General features: G+C 37.2%; 1 protein-coding gene and 1 pseudogene across 17 annotated transcripts in view; one reads left to right on the top strand and one right to left on the bottom strand.

Moving 5' to 3' along the window:
* The window catches only part of RAPGEF2 (Rap guanine nucleotide exchange factor 2), a 271,926-nt gene that overhangs the window by 107,847 nt on the left and 140,201 nt on the right, over nt 1–23,878 (top strand). For all 17 annotated transcript variants that reach the window (XM_054252841.2, XM_008992529.5, XM_008992535.5 and 14 more), the window contains one exon: nt 6,379–6,462. In XM_054252841.2, coding sequence (XP_054108816.1) covers nt 6,379–6,462 — 84 coding nt within the window. The remainder of the gene's footprint in view (nt 1–6,378; nt 6,463–23,878) is intronic.
* LOC108590787 (transcription initiation factor TFIID subunit 9-like) lies at nt 8,959–9,761 on the bottom strand (annotated as a pseudogene).

Genomic DNA, 23,878 nt, shown 5'->3' with positions numbered 1-23,878 from the left:
AAATGATTACTGAAACGTTGCCCAGTTTCTACTAGGCTTGACGCCAGGTGTCTGCTTTAAAAGGATAGTTCATTGTAGTTGGAGGAAGATACTCAGGAGTAAGAAATCGTTAGAGAAAAACATTAAACAATGAAATTAGATGGGATAAGTTTTTTAGAGTTTGGAAAACAGTGAGAAGATTTTCTTAAAGTAGTGTTTGAGCCATCTTAAGGTACAGTGGATGGAGAGAGTTAAACATCTTGAACAGCGTGGCAGAGTTGGAAGGAACAGAAGGAAAGCAGTCAGTCAGGAGCAGTGGGTTATGTTGAGGGATAGTAAGAAGAAAGGTGGGAGAGGAGGGGGTCAGATCAAGTATTTCCCTCTTGCCCATTATTCTTGTTTTAGACTTGGGATAATGCTGAGTGGGGATCATGCAGTTCTGATTGCCTCAGAGGCTTTCTATCTGTTTACAGTGCAAGGTGAACTAATCATTTTATAAGGTCTGTTTGTGTTTTGTTTTCTTTGGCCTTATTAATTTCCTTCCTGTTGATGAAAAACAGAAACAGGAAACTTTTAAAGTGCCTTGTTATATACCAGGGCTTTTGTGACTTTTGTTTTGTCGATTGTAGGATTTGATTTCATTGTATTGAAATCAAATCAGTTGTCCATTGTGGTTCCTAGCTCATGATTCTGTGGTCAAATTCTGAGATTCTAAGAGAAATTAGGTCTTCTCTAAGCATACATTTGGCTGATTAGAGAGACTTGCAAGTACTGTGTTCCCATATGAACCTCTTTAGTCTGGATTTCTCTTTTCTGCCCAATACTGGTCGTGTCAGACAGATTATTTGGAAACCAGTCAGGATTCTTTCAAGCTTAAGCATTACTATTTCAGCAAACCTTGAAGGGGCTCCTTTGCTCATAATTAAAAGAAAAAAAAAAGCAATTATTTGAGAAAAATTAAAATAGCACTTTTTATTACAATGCACATACCTAATTGCATGGATATTGATAAAGTTGTACTTTTTTTTCCTTCCATTTGTTCCTCGTGAAACTTCATACCAAGATCATTTTTCTGAAACTTTTTCAAAGTTGGCAAGCCCCATACATAAGAATCATCCAGGATGTTTGTTTAAAAGTCACTTTGATGGATCTCCCATCTAATGATCAGAAACTGGGGAAATGGGTGGGATCGATGCATTTTAAATTAACATCTTAGATGAGTCGTTTGCATATCAAAGCTTGAGAACTACTGGATAGAATAGAATCTTAGTGTTAATCTTAGATATTTATTATTACTACCACTACACCTACTCCTTGAATTACAATGTGGTTTCATCCCAATAAACCCACCATATGTTGAAAATATCCTAAGTGAAAATGCAGTTAATGCCTCTAGCTTACTGAACATCATTGCTTAGCCTAATGATAAGATTTGGCTCTGTGTCCCCACCCAAATCTTGTGTCGAATTGTTGTCCTTAGTGTTGAGAGAGGGACCTGGTAGGAGGTACTTGGATTGTGGAGCAGATTTCCCCTTGCTGCTCTCCTAATAGTGGATGAGTACTCATGAGTTCTGGTTGTTTAACACTTCTCTCTCTGCTCTCTTTCCTGCTCTGCCATGGTAAGAAGCGCTTGCTTCCCCTTTGCTTTCCCCCATGATTGTAAGTTTCCTGAGGCCTCCCCAGCCATGCTTCTCACAGCCTGCGGAACTGTGAGTCAATTAAACCTCTTTTCAAGTTACCCAATCCCAGGCAGTTATTTATGGCAGAGAGAGAACTGACACATACACTTTGCCTAATGCAAACATCAGAACACTTACATTAGCCGACAGTTAGGCAGGATCTTTTTAACACAAAGCCTGTTTTACAACAAACTGTTGAGTACCTCATGTAATTTTTTGAATATTGTACTGAAAGTGAAAAGCAGAATCGTTTGGTACTCGAGTTGAGTGCGTCGTAAAGAGGAGAAAGCTTGTCGGACCATTGGCAGTTGGGCACTGTCTGTGCTATTATTCTTATTGTCAGTCTTCTCTTAACCAGCTTTATTACCTGGAAGTGAGCTCTCAATTTGCATACTCTCTAAGTATTGAAAAATTTACTGCTGTTACTACTAAGTATTATTTTTATAATTTCAGTTTCATTTTTCTTAAAAGCCATCGCTTTTCCATTTTTACATACACATGTAAAAATGCTGTAAAAACCCCTCCAGTAACAGCTGCACTGTGGAAAGGAAGTGTTTGCAGATCTTGAAGGGGAAGCACATTGTACCCCACACCGAAACACTGCCTGTCTGAGGCATAATTGTAAGTGAAAAGAGTAAGCATGGTTAGTACAGTGCTTTCTAATAAAGTAAGGGGAATTTTCCGGACTAGTAAGACTAAATAAAACAGATTTTGATGGAGACCCCTCACAGAAAGGAATTTTCATAACAGAAACTAAACATAAATTCTGTGGGGGATGGGTAAAAGGGAGGAGAGAAGGATTTTTCTAGCTTACAACTATTTCCAGAACATCTGTAAAATAAGATTCACTTTTTTTTGTATTCTTAGTTCTAATTAACTTATTTTTTACAAAATCTGAATCCTTAGAAGAGACAACTCGAAGAAATTTTGGTTATCATATGTGGCCTGGCATATGGTAAATGCTCACTGAATTTAGTAAATGATGATTGAATGGTCATTCTCTGCAAATGCCTACTAAAGCAAATATAACTCTTGCATGTTAACTTTGGATTCTTTTGAGAATGTAGAGAAACAGCCTATCTATCAGATAAACAAAATTATAATAAGTGGTACAGATTACCACTTAACCTTTATATCCTCAAATCTTTCTCATGGATTTCCTGATACAGAGTCAACCCTAAATATAGGCTAATCGATGGGTGTTAAGGATGGCAGAGCATTCACTGCCACAGTATTTTATCAACTTCGAACCTTGGTTGCCTTTTACTTCATGTGTGTTTTATTATCAGTGCCACGAGAGCTGAATTTATAAGCCTTGTCCTTAATTTGTCTATGTTATTTTTGCCTTCAGAGTTGACAGACATGAAATAGTTGAGAAGCCAGCTAATGTTTGTTATATTCTCTCTGTCACAATTAATCTAGATCACGGTGCCATTTTTTGTACTTTTAACATGTTAATGCTATTCATTGTTACTGAATAATTATTTGCATTTAATGATCATTTTTTCATTTAATCCTTGCAGCTGCTCTAGTAACTTGCCTAAGGCCACATAGTTAGGAAGTGGTGATCTACCTTAATTTTCTATTTTTCTAGATTTTACTTCCTTGGGCTAACCTGTGTGTGTGTGTGTGTGTGTGTTAAAGGGAACATTATAAAAACAGCTTTTAAAAAGTTTACAGAATTTTTTTTTCCTATTTTAATGTTTTACCGTTTGTTACTTAAAAATTATTAATCTAGTTTTGAGTCTGGAATAACATTCTTACTTGGCATAAATCAGAATTTAAGAATAATGCTGTCATATCAATAAAGACAAATACATTTTTTTCTTTTCACAAATGATTGCTGGTTGCAAGAAGTAATGATTAAAAATCAAGGAGACAAAAATATGAATTATTCTTTGAAGTACTTTGCATTTTCACTTGAAATCATTTTATTTTTATGGTTCTGCATTCAAACGAAACTCTTATTTAACACTCTTCCTTTGTATTTCTTGAGGCGTTGCTGTTGAGCTAAGTAGTCATGAATTTGGTGAAGAATGGACTTGTGGGGAAAGATACTCAACTGCTGATTCACTTTGGAAGCAGTTAGCACAGTGAAAGTGATTAGGTGATAGTAATTGACATTATTAAGTAATGTAATTTTTCAGAGTTGTAAATATAATTTAGTGTCTTCTAAAAACTTTTTAATGGCACAGTACAGAAACCAAACAAAACAAAGAGTTGGCAAAAATTGCTGAAGACAACCTTACAACATGCATATGGGTCACTGGCATCTGAGAGGAACATGGTATGCAGCATCCATGTTGTTACTCTTGAAAGAAAGGGGTGTGCTCTGTGTTTCTTTTCTACTCCTCCCATTGACTGGAACATGGGTGTGGTGGTGAGATTTGGACCTGCCACCCTAAAATATAAATGGAAGCCATGGTTGAGGACGGTTGAGCCACAAAATAGAGTGTGGCTTCCCAATGTCATGGAAACACCTTATCAGTCTTGTACTTCTAGTGTTCAGACTACTGTGTGTGTGAGAGAGAAATGAACTTCCTCCTTGGTTATGTCACTGTTAGGTTTAGATTTGTGTTTTAATAGTAGCTGAGTTTGTATCCTAATTAATAAATTTGATGCAATTGACTATTCACGATAAAAAAACTTACACATGGCAGAAAGCACCATCAACCAAGTCCAAGGGTAAGCCACACACTGGGGGAAAAGGTATTCACAGCCCATGTTTTCAGAAGGCCAGTTTTTATAAGGTGCCTGAAAAAATTTTAAACACTCATTTTTTTTTTTTTTTTCAGAGAGTCTCTCAGCCATGTCAGACTAGAGTGCAGTTGCACAATCTCAGCTCACTGCAACCTCCACCCCCTGGGTTCAAGCAATTCATCTGCCTCAGCCTCCCAAGTAGCTGGGATTACAGGAACGAGCCACCATGCTGGCTAATTTTTTTGTAATTTTAGTAGAGATGAGGTTTCACCATGTTTGCCAGTCTAGTCGTAAACTCCTGACCTCAGGTGATCCGCCTGCCTGGGCCTCCCAAAGTGTTGGGATTACAGGTGTGAGTCACTGTGCCTAGCCCAAAAAAACCTCACAATTAATAGAGACTTAGTTAAAAGTTATGAAGTGATTTTTACAAAATAGAAATAGGAATGACTCATGAACATAAAAAAAGGTAGTCTCATAAGAAAAACAAATGAAAAAAAAGTTGAGATATTATTTTCATCAAGCAGATTGACGGAAAAATCAAGAGGCACTTCAGTTACCCTAACCTTATGAGGCAGTGGCAGCCCACGGCCTTTGCACCACACTCCTGATCCTTCCTGCCTCTTGCCTGAAATGCCGATCCCTTCAGGATCCCCATGGCTAACTCATCTCCTTTGTTCAAATGGCTTCTCAATGAGACTTGAATATAATCTCCATGAGGTCAGGGATCTTTCTGTTGTTGTTCCCTGACATATTCTAAACATCCAGAAAAGCCTTCCACATAAAATTTTTCAGTAGTTGTTAAATTATAACAAACTATATTAGTAAGGTTGTGGGGAAGTAGGCTAGCATATAAATCGCTAACTACCTGTGGAAGACATTTTGATGGTATCTAATAAGATTACTATGTATGTGCTCCTAGACCCAACAGTTGCCTTCCTGGGACTTTATCTTCCAGTTACTACTGTATGTACAAAATACTATTCAGTTTTTATTTGTGCTTATACAGTTGCCCAATAATTGAAAACAGTGGGAAATGACTGTCAGTAGGGGGTTGCTTAAGTCAAATACGGCACATTCAGACAATGGAAAGGAATGCTCTACAGCAGTAAGAAACAATGCTCAAGAAAGCCATCTTCTGAAGAAAAGGTCTCTTAAGAGTTATCACAAAGGAAAGAATTGTGTAGAGTGTGCTCCTAAAAGAGAGCATACTCAGCCGGGCGCGGTGGCTCACCCTGTAATCCTAGTACTTTGGGAGGCCGAGGCGGGTGGATCACAAGGTCAAGAGATCGAGATCATCCTGGTCAACATGGTGAAACCCCATTTCTACTAAAAATACAAAAAATTAGCTGGACATGGTGGCATGTACCTGTAATCCCAGCTACTCAGGATGCTGAGGCAGGAGAATTGCCTGAACCCAGGAGGCGGAGGTTGCGGTGAGCCGAGATCGCGCTATTGCACTCCAGCCTGGGTAACAAGAGCAAAACTCGGTCTCATTAAAAAAAAAGAGAGAGAGAGAGAGCGTACTCTACACAATTCTTTCCTTTGTGATAAGATAAGGGATAAGAATATATGTTTGTTACTGTGTGCATATGCATAAAGAAGTTCTAAAAGAATACTGAAGAAATAGTGGAGAAATGTGAGAACTTGCTAGACAGGGAACATGGTTAGGAATAGTAAGTTTCACTGATAGCTCTTTGGTAGTTTTTCATTATATGAAGTAAGTGAAAGTATTTCATGTTCAAAAAAGGTAAAAGATAAAACTTAGAATGATAGGTACTGCAGGTCTAAGGAACACATAAAACATTTAAAAATATTGATAAATATCTTTTGCGTATTTCAGGGATAGAAAATAATTTGAAAAATGATTCCAGTAGTTGAATAATTATATTTTTATAAATATGTTTTATGCTATTGTTCTTTATTATTTTAAAATGCAGGTGCTGCACTTTGTGCTATATGTTTTAATTTTTTATGTTGTTGTTATAGGTAACAATCTGATTCTATTACCTTTTTTTTCCAGTCCTGATGATATTGGGACCTGCTGGTATATCCTTCTTTCTGGTTCCGTGTTCATCAAGGAATCCATGTTTCTTCCAAGAAGCAGGTATTGTAGAGACATTCTGTAATAAATTATCCATGAGACTTAAAATTCTTTTGCAGAATTGATTCTTTTCTAAAATTTATTTCTCTTCCTATATCTTCTTCTGTGGATACAAAGCAAGACAGTGCTTTGGGGTGTTGATGCATGAATCTTTATGAAATGACTTTGTTTTATATACACTGTTTTAATCTATTTAACCAAGGGCAAGAACAGAAAGCATGCTGATGACATGTGCATTTGTCACATGATCAGGTCAGCTATGGTGAGGGCACGTTTGTTCCTAGGGAATAAAATCTAAGCTCAAGATATCTTAGATAAAGTGGGACTAACTTGAGTACAGTAGGCAGTCTCATAAACATTTGAAGAGAAGCAAAGAAAGTTCCTTAAGACCACATGGGACTAGAAATGGAAAGCCAGGGACTTTCATTGACTTTTTTTGCTTCTCAAGACCATATGGTCTTTCATTTTTGCATTTGTCTGTGGATTGGCTTCCTGCTCTGTAAGGCTGTTAATTTCTTCCTCCCTGTGTCTTTGGCTTGTATGTGCTGAAGACTCAGTTATGGCCTATGTCCCTGATGTTTACATTGTTTGACTGCAGTGCTGGTATTGTTTTTAGATTCTTCAGGATACAGTCTGACTGGCCTGAGTTGGGGTGGATGTATTCCTCTGTTCCAACCAGTTGTGGCCAGAAAGGGTTAGAGCTCATCTGCTACATACATAATTGCCTAGGTTCAGGTTCCCCAGGGATATCAGCCACTGAGTTTCAGTAGTTATGTTTCTGTGTACTTTTCACAGGTAAGTATTTTCACTAAAGGTTTTAAATTTTTAAGTATTTTTATTTTGAATTACTAAAAAAATATTTTATTTGAATTGACTAAGTTTATCAAAGTATATGGATTGCTACTTTCTGCTACTTAACGCTTCTATAAAAATATTCAAATGTCCTGTTGATAAATATTCTGAATGAGTCAGGGTCATATTAGGAATCTATTTTTAAGATGTGAACATATTTTTATAAAAGGTCAGGGTCTGAAACAAGCAGAGGTAATTTTACACTGTAGAGAAAGATCAGCCTGGGTGTGGTAGCTGACGCAAGTAGGGTGGGCCTTTGGTGGCAAGAATGCTGGTGAAGGAGTGCCAGAGGCACGTTGCATCCAATTAAAAATAATCTCGGGTGTGATTCTCATGCCTCTTTGCCCTTCTACTTCTTTGAGATTAAATTGGCAAACATATTCTCATTGGAAAATGGTCCCATGAGGGAGGGAAGCTCTATTGCCTGTTTGTTCCTGTAGTAGCAGTAGTCTTAGAAATGAGGCTAGCATTGCTGGTGGTGATAGTAGTAATAGAGATGGTGATAATTGTAGTGGTAAAAATAATAGTAATAAAAGAATGATGACAAAATAACTAAGCCTTTACAGTATTTCCCATTTACCAGGTACCATTTTAAATGCTTTGTCTATATTAAATAATTTAATTTCATAACTCTCCTTGAAGTAGGTACAGATATTACCTGTATTTTATGAGTGAGGAAACTCTGGTAATACAGGATGGAGCGTGGTTTTACCTCCTGGAAATCTGCCTAGAAAGCCTGGAGTGACCAGCTTCAATAATTCTAGGAATTCTGTTTCCTGCAGGAATGTCTCCATTGGAATTGTAATACTCTTCTACTCCTTCAGACTCAGGACCTACTTTTTGGTCCCTTTTTGGAGGTTCTGTCTGATTCTATTTCAGAACTTAAAAGAAGGTGCTGGCATGTTCTCACTCATAGGCGGGTGTTGAACAATGAGAACACATGGACACAGGGAGGGGAGAACTACACACTGGGGTCTGTTGGGGGGAAATGGGAGGGACAGCAGGGGGTGGGGAGCTGGGGAGAGATAGCATGGGGAGAAATGCCAGATATAGGTGAAGGGGAGGAAGGCAGCAAATCACACTGCCACATGTGTACCTATGCAACAATCTTGCATGTTCTTTACGTGTACCCCAAAACCTAAAATGCAATTAAAAAAAAGAAGGTGCTGGCAAACAGTATTTAAACATTGGCATATTTTTAAAATTACATATAATTTAATGTAAAAAGTAATAATTACTACATACATTTTCAAAAATAAAGAGAAGAAAAAATATCAGCTAAAATCCTCTCATCCAAGATAATCTTTAATGTATTTTTTCTCTAGACTTATTTGCATGTATTTAAGATCATGTTTTAAATATTATTTAATGTGTTGCTTATTCCAGTTAAAGAATATATGTGTTGCCTTGTAATATTTAAAACTTTTCATAAAAAGGTTTACTCTTTATAACTTTTTTTTTTCAGATTAATGAATGACAATTTTATTTTTCTTAAACTTTTAAGGCTGATGAAAAACCTTAATTTCAATTGAAAAGTATGGTAATGGTATTTACTCATTAAATATTATTAAAGTTTTCTAAAACACAATTTGAAAACATCCAGCATGCATGTTTATTATCGGTACAATGCATTCAAGACCAACTATACACGTTACATGCACCAAGGCTAGATTACAAATTATCATTGTCATCATCTTCATGTTTTCTTTTCAATACATTTGATGATTCATTGGCAGTATTTTGTGATGACACCATATTAGTGGTGATAAGAATGTTTTTGGACCCAATTAATGATGGATTAATCAGAACATTCTGAACTGCTGAATGTTGCAGGAATTGAAGCTTTTACAGATGGAGACTGTGAAGTGTAGGGATCTGTACTGTAAACCTTTGCCCCGCGAGGGACATGGGAGTCCTTTCTTTAGTTGAAACAGACATGGTCTGTGGGGTTGGTGTGCCTAGTGTGGGAGTACTTGGTCTGCTAGTAACAGAACCAACACTTCACCGTGGGACTGTTACTCTTCCCGCAGAAGTTGATGCTTTTTTTGTAAAGATTTCAGCCTATAGTTTGGAGCTGTTAAGCAATACCTATCAGGTGTCAATCTAGGACCTGAATATGGCTTGATTAATGGCAAAGGGGTTTGATTTCTTTGCCTTGTGATATCTAATAAGGAATCTCTTGGGGGAGGAGAGGTAAAAGACTGGTCAGTGCAGCGCTAGATTGCCAGTCGCATGTCATCTGCATCAACAGTAGCTTTCTTAGCATAGCTTGAAGAAATTTTTGCATCATCTAGAATTGTGTTCACATATCGGAAGGCAAACCCCAAAAACTGATTTATAACTGCTGGCTCATGTTCTGTAATCCCCCCCATCCTTCAGGATTTGTGCCATCATCTGTGCATCTTTCGATATGGATTCTTCTTGGGAGAAGCCATCTTGCCAGACTCCATGATAGCTGATAATCAGACTTCTCGAGCTGAGTCACTCACGTTAATGTATTTCGGTCCTGATTTTGATGCAAGTTCTTTGCCTAGTGTGGTTTTTCCAACCCCTGGGGTGCATAGCTTTCCCTGACACGTTTCTATCGCAAAATTGGTGGGTGGACATAACTTGGGTCGGTGCTTCCTCTTTATAACTTTTAATGCCTATTTAACATTCAGTTATGTGAATGTCCACAATGTAGTTAATAATTTTAAAGGATACATTTTTGATACTTTTTATTACAAATAATGCTGTAGCAAATGTAATTTGAGATTTATGTCTTAAAAAGATCACTGATTGTGACTGCATCATCATCTTAATACAGAGTCTGTTGTACAAACTAACTCCATAAGACTGAAGCCCTAGAACAGTGAAGAACCAGTAATGGTCATCTTTGACTACCAGCCATTATCAGCTAGTTAAGTAACAGCTTGTTCTAACTTCTGGAAAGGGAATTTAATGTTCAGAAAACTCCTAGAAAAAAGAGGACTTGCAGTTCAGACTTATTTCTTGAGAACATTGGACTCTATGTCTGATTATTTTAAAAGATGACATAAGTTATTTTTTTTCTGGCTGCATGTCAAGTGCTTGCCAGTTAGTACTTTAATAGGGTGAAAAAGGGAATGGCGGTTCAGACTGAATGACAAGCTAATGCTAGTACTATATATAGGTTATTCCTTCATGTTGCACCTGCTGACATTTGCACTGTCCAAGTTGTTTGTTTCCTTTGGGGATGTTGCCTTGGGAATAGTACTGAGATTGTTTTAATGAGAAAGATGTTAGTGGTATTATGGTAAAGATTGACATTAGTGATTCAGTATCTATTTCTCTTCCTCAATAGAAAATGCGGAGGTTCCATATGGATTAGATACTACTGACAGTCCAGTTTCATAAAACAACTAGTTCACAGATGATCTTCACCCCATGTTTTTTATCATGTAAACCTGGAAATTGGTTATTAGTGTATAATAATTCAACTGAGCATTCTCTTGAAAGTGCCAGCTTGTTTTGATGGGTAATTCACCTTGAAAGTACCAAAGTATCTTGAATAACATTTTTTATATTTTTAACTAATTCCTCTGAAATTGTTTCAACACATGATTTCATCCGGTGAAAAGGATGATATATACGGCAGAAAACCTGTCATTTGGCTTCCAGATTTAATTAGCCTTATTGAAATCCTCAGTTGACATTTAAGTCAGCATTTCATGTTTTTCTAATTTTTTTTTTCATTTTTACCATTCTAGATAGATGAGAGTTGTTTGGGTATGTACCTTTACTTTGGTTGTTCAAACATGAGTATTGTTTCTTGGTAAGATTTGTAAGCCTATGAATTCCTATGTGACTGTCAGTGATAGCTTGCTCATTTTTCTTCCCCACTTCAAGCAGTTTCAGTGATTATGAATGTTGTTTTTGTGAGTTTTATTTTTAATCTATTAGAAATTTGTCGAGTTTTGAAACATTAATATTTATATAGTGCCTGTAAGGCCATGTATTTTATGTTGTTACATATATTGTTGCCTTAAGATAGAGCTAAACTCTCATTTGAATTACAATTTGTATTGAAGCGAGGAACAATTTATAGTTATTGTTTTCTTAAAAGTCTTACTTGAAATGAATTCAGTTTCTTTGTATCAACAGAAGATTGCTAGCAAAGGTAATTTAAAAATGGAGTGTGTGGGATCAGAGAGAATATTTGGCATAGGTGAATATAGGAACAGTGCAAACTGTGATGCTTTTTTTCAAGCCTATGAAGTGGTTGTGGCCACTGTGTTGTAAGGTCGTGTACTATATAACTTCACGAGGTGCTGCTTACACTCTTGGTTACTGTAGGATGATTTATTAAAATAATTGACAGGCAGAGGGTAGTAAGAAGAAGGAGTTTTTCCTACATAATTTTTTCAAAGACATCATTTGCAGCAGCTGTGGGGCTGGAAAGCAATAGATGAAAATGATCTAAAGGTGCAGATTTAGAAATGGTTTTCTAATGTACCTTTGCTTTACGCTGTTGTACATAATGGAAAGGAAAACATTGACAATCTTCGTTGCCCCTAAGTGCCCTAAATCGGTATATTTAAAAAATTGTAATAGAAATTGTGGAATTTAAAATTTTGTTTAATTACCCCATTCTATGAATGATGAAGCCTACATTTTCTAATAAAGTCACAGTATAATAATGAACCAATATATTATTGTTTGGCTGCTGACTTCTGGAAGGCTAGGAATTTATTAAAGATAGGTTCAGACTGTTATTTCTAAATGTGTATCTAGCTCTTTATTTGTTAGAGAAGGAGGTAGTTTACCTAGGTTTTATGTTAACTCATAGAGTCTTTTTCTACTAATTTATCAGTGATTTAAAAATCTATTTGAAAAAATAAAAGAGTATGCAATGTTTATTTTGTAGGGTAGGGTTACGGAGTCTTGCTCTGTTGTCCAGGCTGGAGTGAAGTGGCACGATCTCAGCTCATTGCAACCTCTGCCTTCCATGGTCAAGCAATTCTCGTGCCTCAGCCTCCCAAGTAGTTGGTATTACAGGTGCCTACCACCACATTCTGCAAAGTTTTTTATTTTTAGTGGAGATGAGGTTTTACCTTGTTGGCCGGGCTGGTCTCAAACTTCTGACCTCAAGTAATCCTCCCACCTTGGCCTCCCAAAATACTGGGATCACTGGTGTGAGCCACCGCCAGTTTTTTGTTGTTGTTTGGTTGGTTTTTAAAGAGACAGGGTCTCAGTCTGTCATCTAGGCTTGAGTGCAATGGTGCAATCTTAGCTCACTGTGGCCTCAAGCCCAGAGCCTCCTGGACTTAAGCCATCCTCTCTCTTCAGCCTCCCAAGTGACTGGGACTGCAGGCACATGCCAGTATGCCCTGCTGATTTGAAAAAAAAAATTTTTTTGCGGGGGAGAAAGATGGGGTCTTGCTGTGTTGCTCAGGCTAGTCTTAAATTCCTGACCTCAAGCAGTCTTCACACCTTGACTTCTCAAAGTTCTGGGATTATAGGCGTGAGCCACTGCATCTGGCCTATGCTAGATATTTAAGACATGAACCATTATTGTTATACTGAGACTCTTCTTTGAATTTATGTTGGTCACAGTCTTAAAAATCACTGCTATTGAAATGCTTAACTTGATTTTCTTAATAAAATCAATTTTATCAAAGAAGTTCCAAAGGTAGGGCCTTTTAATAGAAATAATCGTGTACCGTATTTAATCATAAACAGCATTGTTATTGCTCTGATAGTTTAAAACTTTCTACATCTTTTATGTAGAGCATTTGTAGAGGAATCTCTTCATTTTTTTTTTTTTTATGTGGTGGCCAGCTAAGGACTGTAAGATTGAAGGGAAGTTAAGCCCAGGGTAGCCATTAGTCTAGGAACTTTCAAGTTGCCAATAGGAGGATGATAATTAAGGCTGAAAATCAGAAAGATTAGGACAAAGATCATATGGAGAGTGGAGGCTTCTCATGCATGAACTTTAGGGTCTGATTATTTGGGCATACAAGCGTGTTAAGATACTGTATCTACAACTGAAAATGTACTGGCAGTAGTAACTGCTGTACAGTGAAGTGCCATTAAAATTGAGGTTTGCTTCATGGACCCTTTCCATGCTTATTTATGGCTTATTCTGCTTATTTTATAGGTTTCAGTGTTTTTTCAAACATTAATTGAAACTTGCATTGACCACACTCCTACCATGTGGTCTCTACAATAAGTCCTAGAGTATTCAAAATAGGCAAGGTAATCTACCTCTGCTGTCATGTAACTTCGTAGCTGCTTGGGATGATGAGGCCGTTGCATATGAAATGTAAACAATTCCCTAGGTGTCTCTGAACAGGTAAGTAGTACAGTGTAAATTGACATGGCGAAGACTATACAGAATGCAAAATTATTTCAAAGACGGGTATTTTAATGTATGTGGAAGGTGATCAAGAGTGGTTCTTAAGGGGATACTTCTTGAGTTGGGTTTATAATTTAGATTGTTGGGAAGTAGACAGAAAATGCAGCCATGATAAAGAACATGAGTGATGGCACAGAGATAGGATCGAGTGAGGATAATCCAAACACAACCAACAGCTTGAGTGAGGGCAAAAGAATGAAATCAGTTTATCTAGAATGCAAGTGTAGTTTAGGGAAGGAAATAGTTACAGAAGCATTGGTAATGGTGGCATTAGTGAGAGCTTTACTTTACAAAGCTGTATAACTTGGTTGGAAAGCCAGGACTGTTGGTAAGTTAGGTCTCTAGTAACATTGGCAGAAGGTTGAAAGAAATGGGCATATCATGTATTTTTACCATGTTGACTGTGTCCATTTACAATTAGTGCTTCTTCTTCATTGATACCAACTATGCCCATAATTTAAAAATTAAAATTGTGCTGTGGTACTTTTAATAATCACATTTTAAATTAGAGCTGGCAGCTATAATGAGAATAAATGGAGAAACAAGACATTTAACTAATCAGTTTGGAGAGGTTTAAATACTATTCTCATTATGATTCACATGACAAACAATGAGCTACTTGAGTTTACAAATCACAGACCTACTTTCTGCTTGCTGGTGCTACATGATGAGTTAAGTGACTACTCTGAGAGCTTGCAAGTTTTTTAGCAATGAAAGGGGGTACAACAGTGGATGAGTGGTTCTATATGTGGCAGAGACGAAAGACAAATTTATTTACTTATTTTTGAGAGGGATTATTTATTTTAATTTCAATTTTTATTTTAGCTTCAGGGGGGTGCATGTACAGGTTTATTACCAGGGTATATTGTGTGATGCTAAAGCTTGGGTTTGATTGAACCCGTCACCCAGATAGTGAGCTCCATTAGGTAGCTTTTCAATTCTTGCCCCCTTCCTTCCTCCCCACTCTTGTAGTCCCCAGTGTTTATTGTTGCCATGTTTATGTTCATGAGTACCTAATGTTTAGCTCTCCAACTTAAAAGCGAGAACATTTGATACTTGGTTTTCTGTTTCTGTATTGCCCCCTCCAGCCCCATGTTGCTGCAGAGGACATGAGTTCATTCTTTTTTATGGCTGTGTAGTATTCATGGTGTACATGAACCACATTTTCTTTATCCAGTCCGCCACTGATGGGCCCCAAGGTTGATTCCATGTATTTGCTATTGTGAATAGTGCTGAGATGAATGTGCAAGTGCAGGTTTCTTTTTGGTGGAATGATTTCTTTTCCTTTTGTTGTATACCCAGTAATGAGATGGCTGGGTCAAATGGTAGTTCTATTTTTATTTCTTTGCGAAATCTCCAACCTGTTCTTCACAGTGTCTGAACTAATTTACATTCCCACCAATAGTGTATGAGCATTTGCTTTTCTCCACAGCCTGACCAGCATCTGTTGTTTTGTGATGTTTTAGTAATAGCCATTCTGACTGGTGTGAGATGGTATCTCATTGTGGCTTTGATTTGCATTTCTCTCATAATTATTGATGTTGAGCATTTTTTTCATATGTTTGTTGGCCACTTGCATGTGAAGACAAATTTGAGTGTTTCTTATTTCATACAAAGAGCTAAATAGGATTAGAAAATCATATTCTTGAAAGAGTACATATTTGTTATAAGTCATGCAATGACTTATTGGAGATGCCTTAATGAGTGTGGCATTTTAAAAATAACTCACTAGTGAATTATATTACAGAAGGGTAACTTTATTGGACATTAAACGTATCCAAAAGGCATATAGATAAGTGAGGGGTAGAGTTCTGAAAGTTGTGCATTCACGTAAGGTTTACTTTCAGGTATCGGCAAAAGTCACAGCTGGAGTACAGATTAGGCATGGTAGGACCACGGTGATTGGAGAAGGAATGGAGGGAAAAAAGGAAAAACTACAGATCATGAAAATTGTCCCCATTGAATTTTACAATAATATATCCTTTCCTCCTACCATGGGAAGATACCACTGTATAATTGGATTAAATGAGATGTTACGTAAGATTTTTAGCCATTTTCTATATAGAGAACATTATTAGAAGTTGTTGGCTGGACACAGTGGCTCACACCTATAATCCCAGCACTTTGGGAGGCTGAGGCAGGCGGATCGCCTGAGGTCAGGAGTTCGAGAACAGCCTGGCCAACATGGCAAAACCCCGTTTCTACTAAACATACAAAAAAGTTAGCCAGGTGTGGTGGCACAAGCCTGTAGTCCCAGCTACTCTGGAAGCTAAGGCACGAGACTCACTTGAACCTGGGCAGCAGAGGTTGCAGTGAGCTGAGTGCACTCGCGCCACTGCACTCCAGCCTGGGCAACAGACTGAGACTCCGTCTCAATTTAAAAAAAAAGAAGTTATTTTCTTTAATAGAAAACCGTAAAACTTTATTTAATTCGTATTTGGAATGGCCTAAAGTTAGATGATGGGAGAATTAGTAAGGGCTTCTAAGTGTGTAAGAACTGCTTATCTCAGACTTTAACTTATACTACCCATTATCATGTTATTTTTGCAGAAGCAGGTGATTGGGCCCTGTAGTTGGTCAGTTAATGGAAGTATTAGGTTAGGGAGGGAGCCATCTGTTTTAACCTTAAAATGTTCAGTTTGATCTATGCATATAAATATATGTATAACTGAATCTACAGTTAAGTTAAAATATACACATGTGCATAAATAGATACTTGTGTGTGTATATGTGTATCAGTTCATCCTCCAGGACTTGACTCTGTTCCCCTAAGTGTTCTGCACTTACTTACCCTGCACCTAATCCAGCAGCAGGTGTCAAAAACTGACATACTTGTATTAGTTTTACAAAGCATTCTTCTTCATAAGTAATTGTTAAGTAGATAGTTTATTAAGGATGAGCGGTATATGTATTGTTCTTTTTAAGATATTAACATGTAAAACCTAATCACTACAGGGGATAGTGTCCCAGCACCTTCATCTTTGAAGAATTGTTTACCAAAAGGATTCTCAAAAGTTACGAGTAAAAATGAGCAGAACTGATTTCCAAAATCAAACATTACTCCAGGTTATTAGTTATGTCTTCTCAAGAGATTCCTCACGTTGGTGCTTTATCAGTACTAATGAGCTTTTTTATCCTGACTTAAGTCCTAAACTGCTCACCTGCAATTCTTGATATGCTTGTACTTCTGTCTTATTCATCCTACTAACATTATTGATTGCTTTCTTATGTGTTTGCTTAGAATGTGGTGCTGAACTAAAGACAGATCCTCCTCGTGTATGATCTAAGAAATAAAAAGTGTTTTGAGAAGGGTCACTTTGTCCAGTGCTACAGGGACATTCAATGAGAGACATAACCTTTGGATTTAGCAATGTGAGAGTCCTATGTGGCCTAACAGAACTAGTGTCCGTGGAGTGGTGGAGCTGGTTGAGAAGACAATGGGGAGAGAAGAATTGGTGAAACAGAAAATTTCACCATATCATGAAATTTTGTTGTGAAGAAGAGCAGGAAAATGGGGTGGTGGCTAGAGTTGTAAAGTCAAGAGGGGTTTGTTTCTTTAAGAGATGCTAACATGTTTGTGTGTTGATTGAAATGATCGAGTTGAGAGAGGTACAAAGATGATACAGGAAAGAGGGGAGGTATTTGCAGAAGTGGATGAAATTCCCACAGTGGGGTGGGATGGGGTGAGGGAGGTATTAGCTTTTGAGAGAGCAAAAACACTTCATGGTCTTTTATAAACTTAGGGTAAGGGATGTAGGTCAGTTGGTAGATTGGGAATTCTTTGATTTCTTGCTGCGAAACATAACTTCAGATTCCTTGGTGAGACATACAGGGCAGCTTAAAAATGCTTCCAGCTTGCATTGCTTCCAGCACACTCTACAGTTACTGATCTCTATGGTCTGGACATGCTTTTGCCTAGGCTGTTCTCTCTGTCTGGGATATCCTCCACATTGTTGTCACCTTCCTCCTACCCTGTGAATTTTTTTGGGAAGTCTACCCTTGTATTCCTGTTAGGATTAATCATTCCATACCCATACTAAGCTGTGAGATTTTCAAAGGCATGGGCTCTATTATTCATCTTTGTGTCCCCAGTGCCTAGGGCATAGAAGGCATTTAATAAATGTTGGATGAATTCTGTTGTGTCAGGATTATATTTTTAACTTGCCCTTTAAAAACAAATCACTTTAAAAAGTTTGACAATATTATGATAATATATTCCCTTTTAGAAATAACTTTTCAATAGCCAACAGTTTATTTAATGTCAGGTTGATATAGAGGAGAAAAACCAGGGAAAACAATGAGATTGCAAGGTAATGCAAGGAGGAGTCTGGGGAAAGTGTGTGAGAAATTGATACTGTTTGACCCATGCAGGGGTGTAGAAGAGGAAAAAGACAAATGGTGTTTTCTGTATATTGATTTTTTTACTGTGTTAGTTGTAATTCCTTTTGGTTACAAAAACCAATTGCAACAACACAGTAGGACCCAGTTTTTCTCTCATGGAAAAGGACCGTGGGAGTGGATGGTCTTGGATGGTTTGGTGGTGGATTGTGAAAGGTTGCAGGCTTCCATCCTTCTTCTCTACTTGTGCCAGCATGTGGCTTGCATTTTCAGGATCCGTTCATAGCACAGATGGCTGCTGAACCCCAGCTATCATGTATGCATTGAAAGCTAGAAGCAGAAGGAGAGGCAACAGAGCAGAAAAGTTACCTTTTCCATCCAAGACAGATTCCTTGAAGCATCATTTCTATTTAGATCTCATTGTCCAGAATGTTGTCATGTGGCACCTTCAGGCCAGGCAGGATCCTGGGACATGTAGTCTTTTATTCTGCAATGTGATATGCCCTGCTAAAAATAATAATATAAAAATATCCTTCTAAGGAGAAAGAGGAAAATGGATATTGGAGCAGGGAACCAGCAGTCTCTTAAACCTGCTCTTCAGTTTCCCCCCTCACTCTCGGAGTGCATTAATTACCTGTGCTCACATTCTGTATGGGCTTAGCCACACTTCTTTAGCTCTTATATCATCTGTAATTCCTATTTGTCCTACTGAAAGTTGACTCAAGTCCTTATATTCCCATGACACATACAAGGCAAAAGTTTATATTAAAGATTTTAAGGAAATGCTGGGAGATAATTCCAAATAAGGGAAAGAAGAGTATGAAACAGATATCAACTTGGTTCAACTAGAGTGGATGATATTGAAGGAAAACTTTAGTGACAGTGCTTTAAATGTAAAACAAGGTAGGTCTCTAAATTAAAGTAGTAAACTGAAATATGTAAATAGTCACAGTTATATATATTAAAATGTTTTCCCTTTGGGTATTAGTCATACTATCTGCTTCAGAATGAAATATCTTTATGTTGGAACACTAACATGATTTTTAGCATCATTTAGAACCCTCTTTCTTCTTGTAAGTCATACTCTGATGTGATACATGATGCACAGAACAAAACTGTTCTCTAGAGAGAAAGGGTTCAATTGCTGGATCCAGTGGGAATTTGGTTGCTGTAACTACAATGTTGCAGATGTGCTGTACACATAAATGCAGGCTTATGTGGCCTTTGGAATACTGGCATTGGTAGTCTCTTAACACAGTAAGTAGTCTTAAAGAGAAGGACTCTGATATTTTTTGTGTGTATAGTTGATGGAGTTCCACGTCACCTGATGCTTAAAGTCTTTGGTTAGGACATTGTTTAGGATCCTTGGTATAAATGAGTGTATGATAGTTCATCCTCGAAGTCCTATTTGCAGTGATGTTTGTGTTTCTCTTGAAAAAATAAATAATATTTCATAAAGATTTTAGAGTCTGATGTTCATGTCAGTGAAATACAGTATTGTTTTTTCTGGAAAATATTTTAGTTGGTTACCCACTGCTAAGTACTAAGGCTCTCATAACCCTTGTTTGTGCCCCGGTTGTTTTTGGAGAAGGGATAGAGGGATGTGTGAGCTACTGTTTCACTTGTATGAATTCACGATATATCTTAAATTATATAGCAACTAAATTTGTTTTTGTTTAAGAAAGCATACTTTCTGTATTGGGGTCACTCACAAAATAACAAGAGTAAGAATATGGTTAAAAGAAGGATTGATACATGAAGCAAATTATTCTGGGAAATTGGAATGTCATTATTAAGATAAAAATATCCGATTAATCATAGTTCAGGGACCCTCTTATTATGAGTTGAATTACATACATATTTTGAAGACAACAAAATCCCATTTCGAAATCTTAAAGGTGACTTTATTCTGTATTATGTACCCAACTTAATTTTTTCCATGTATTATAAATTGACAGTACTAACTGAAATAATAAAGTGAAGGAATAGTTTAGCTATGTATATTATTGCTTTTTAAATGTAAGAATTTAAATGTCGTATGGTTTTCAAAACTATCTGTGGTTATGATTTATTGCCAATTAGTATTTTGAATTGTGAGTTCAAAATATTTAAAATATTATCTTAGATGTTTCTTTTACCACACATTTATGGCTTTATAGGGGTTACATATTTTTTGCTATTTAATAGAAAACAATTTCTGGTATTGAGCGTTCATGTATTAAGAGAGCTACACAAACATTAAATCACTGTTTTCTTAGTTAGACTTTTAACTACTTTTTCTGAGTCAGATATTTGAAGATAATTTCACCTTATCTTTTCTTGATAGCTTACCTTTTCATGTTTTATAACTAGAAATTGCTTAGGATGTAAGTGTAATTTTCTTAAGATAAGTTTGGTATTTCTTAATTAAACATTTTCAGAAAGTTTTAAAAATTAGGGCAATGGGGCCAGACTCAGGGGCTCACGCCTGTAATCTCAGAACTTTGGGAGGCCAAGGCAAGCGGATCACAAGGTCAAGAGATTGAGACCATCCTTGCCAACATGATGAAACCCCGTCTCTACTAAAAATACAAAAAATTAACCAGGTATGGTGGTACATGTCTGCAGTCATAGCTACTCGGGAGGCTGAGGCAGGAGAACTGCTTGAAACCAGAAAACGGAAGTTGCAGTGAGCCCAGATCACGCCACTGCACTCCAGCCTGGCGATAGAGCAAGACTTCATCTAAAAAAAAAAAAAAAAAAAAAAAAAAAAAAATTAGGGCAATGGTGAAAATTTGTCAAACATGTTCCTGTTTATTATTATTATTATTTTATATTTCATTAAGGTGAATTTAGAAAACAGTCATTAGGTACTCAAGCTGAGTTTAGTTTTACACATAGAAAAACCTCAAGTTAAGAAAATCCATTTCATTAGGCTAAATCAGATATATTCCAGGAGGGACATGTATATATTCTAGCGTGTATGTATCAGAGACCTATATGAGGGTTTCCTTCTTTTCTTGCCATGATGGTTTATATAGTCCAAGATAATAATTATTATTCAGAATCGTGAGACCATTTCCATTTACCTCTTTTCATCTGATCTTGAATTTTAACTTACACAATTTTGGGAACACAAATTAAAGAGTTGTGTTTGAATAAGGTATTCCAGGTTTTATAGCCATTATCCCACTTAAGTGAACTTTTAAAAGTTTATTTTATGTATTTATTTTCGAGACAGTGTCTCACTCTGCCACCCAGGCTGGAGTGCAATGGCGTGATCTTGTCTCACTGCAACCTCTGCCTCCCAGGCTCAAGTGATTCTTGTGGCTCAGCCTCCTGAGTAGCTGGGATTACAGTCATGTGCCACAACTCCTGGCTAATTTTTGTGTTTTTTTGTAAAGATGAGGTTTTGCCACGTTAGCCAGGCTGGTCTTGGAAGTCCTGGCCTGAAGTGGTCCACCTGCCTTGGCCTCCCAAAGTGCTAGGATTGCAGGCATGAGCCACCACATCCAGCCCCATTTAAATGAACTTCTAAAGTCCTTTGTGTATAGGGAATTTTGTGTTTGAAAGCATCATTGTGGCTGAAACAGATTTTTTTTCACTGATTATCTATGTTGGAACATAAAGTAATTTTAATCTTTCAAATATAGTAGAGGAGAACTGCTTGATTACGACTCAAGCCCAAGAAGCATGAATTTTAATTTTTCAAAGAATGTGCTTGTGGGACAGTGTACAGAAAAGACTTTAGAGTCCTTGTGTTTGTCATTAAACATGGTTAGAAGATGATATGGGGCAAGACTATCAGAGTAATTGCCCAAGGTAGAGGTTTTCAAACCAGGCAGTTATTAGATTTGCCTACCTTAGGGAGGGGCAAAGTAGTACTTCCCATGCATTAGAGATTTTGGTTTGCCACATCTGGTTTGGACCTTAGACTCTCTTGTTTTAAAAGCTCACCGGCAGGTGGTTAATCAGATTCAAACAGAGAGGCTGTAGGTGAATGACTTTAAAATCAATATTGTATTAAGTGTTTTGAAGGTAGATCAATAGAAGGAGACAATCCCTGGAAGATTTGGTGAAGTTGAAACCAGAGACAGAAACCTTATCTTAATGGTCTCTGTCTGCCAAAGCAAAGGGCCTGACTGGTATTTCCATGGAAAAAGAAGCTGATGGAGAATAATTTAAAAGGGCTAATTGATGGTATTTAGTGACTTAAGGTTACAGATAAGGGAAGAAAAAGAAGTAAAAGATGGCTTCAGTGCTTTGAATTTGGATGTCTATAGAGTGACTACTTTGACAGCTATAACCAAATCTGGAGGGAATGGGATAGGTGGATATCAGAGTTGAAATGAAGATACTTGATTTTAGGCATGTTTAATTAATGCATTAAAAATAGGTGGGAGGTACAGGGGATATAAAGAGATAACCTGGGTCACCTGAGAAAGGTTGGAGATACAAGGTAGGGTAGGTGGAGAATTGAGTAAATACAATACTGAGGAAAAAGAGGAGTACTTACAGCTATGTCGGAAGGTAACAAACGGACAGAATTTTAAAACTTTAAAATTTTGCTGTACTGCTCATCCAGTGCAGAAATGTCTCATGGTGTCTATTTTAGTAAGCCATGCAGTATGTTGTCAGTCCTTATATAAAGTGGATGCCAGATTCAGAAATGTTACTGAATTTTGTAGATGAAGCAGTATTAATCTTTCACAAAACATTAATTTGAAAATGATTGAGTTGCTTTCATTTTTTGGCTTCTATGAACATTCACAGATGTCTGTTTGGGGGGGTGTATGCTTTCCTTAACTTCTTGGAAAGGTACCTAGGGGTGAAATTGATGGATAACATGGTAAATGTATGTTTAATTGTATAAGGAACTCCCACAGTGTTTTCCACAGTGGCTATGACATTTTGCATTCACACTAGCAGTTTATGAGATTTCTGTTTGCCTCACATCCTCGCCAACATTTGGTATTGTCAGTCTTTTTCATCTTAGCTGTTCTAGTAGATATGTGGCAGTATTACTGCTGTGGTTTTTATTATGCATTTCTCTGAAGATTAATGTAAATAATTTTTTCATGTGTTTGTTGGCCATTTATATATCTTTGCAAAATGTCAGTTTGCCTCTTTTGCCTGTTTAAAAAAATGGGATTGTTGGTCTTATTTTTGAGTTGTAAGCATTCTTTTTTTAAGAGACAGAGTTTCGCTCTTGTTACCCAGGCTGGAGTGCAATGGCACGATCTCAGCTCACCGCAACCTCCGTCTCCTGGGTTCAGGCAATTCTCCTGCCTCAGCCTCCTGAGTAGCTGGGATTACAGGCACGTGCCACCATGCCAAGCTATTTTTTTTGTGTTTTTAGTAGAGACGGGGTTTCACCATGTTGACCAGGATGGTCTCGATCTCTTGACCTCGTGATCCACCCACCTCAGCCTCCCAAAGTGCTGGGATTACAGGCATGAGCCACCACGCCTGGTGCATTCTTTATGTGTTTTGAAGACAATTATTTTGTTGACTATATTTTGCAAAAATTTCCTTCTAGTCTATAATGTGCCTTAAAAAAAAAGATACCTTTTTTAAGAGCTAAGGCTTTTAATCTTGATGAAGTCCATGTTGTCACCCTTTTTTTAAATACTTTGTACTTCTCGTGTCCTCATTAACAAATCTTTTCTTCACCTGATGTCATAAAGGTTTTCTCATGTTTTTCTTCTAGAAATGTAATAGTTTTACTTCTTCCCTTTAGGTCTGAGACATATTTTGATTTAATTTTTGTGTATGGTGTGAGATAAGGGTTGTGGTTTACATTTCTTCATACATCAGTTGTTCTAGAAGAGTTTACTGAAAATATTTTTAATCCATCTAATTCCTTGGCACATT

Source organism: Callithrix jacchus, chromosome 3 (assembly GCF_049354715.1).
Source record: "Callithrix jacchus isolate 240 chromosome 3, calJac240_pri, whole genome shotgun sequence".
Taxonomy (NCBI): Eukaryota; Metazoa; Chordata; class Mammalia; order Primates; family Cebidae; genus Callithrix; species Callithrix jacchus.
This window is presented reverse-complemented; position numbering and strand designations above follow the sequence as displayed.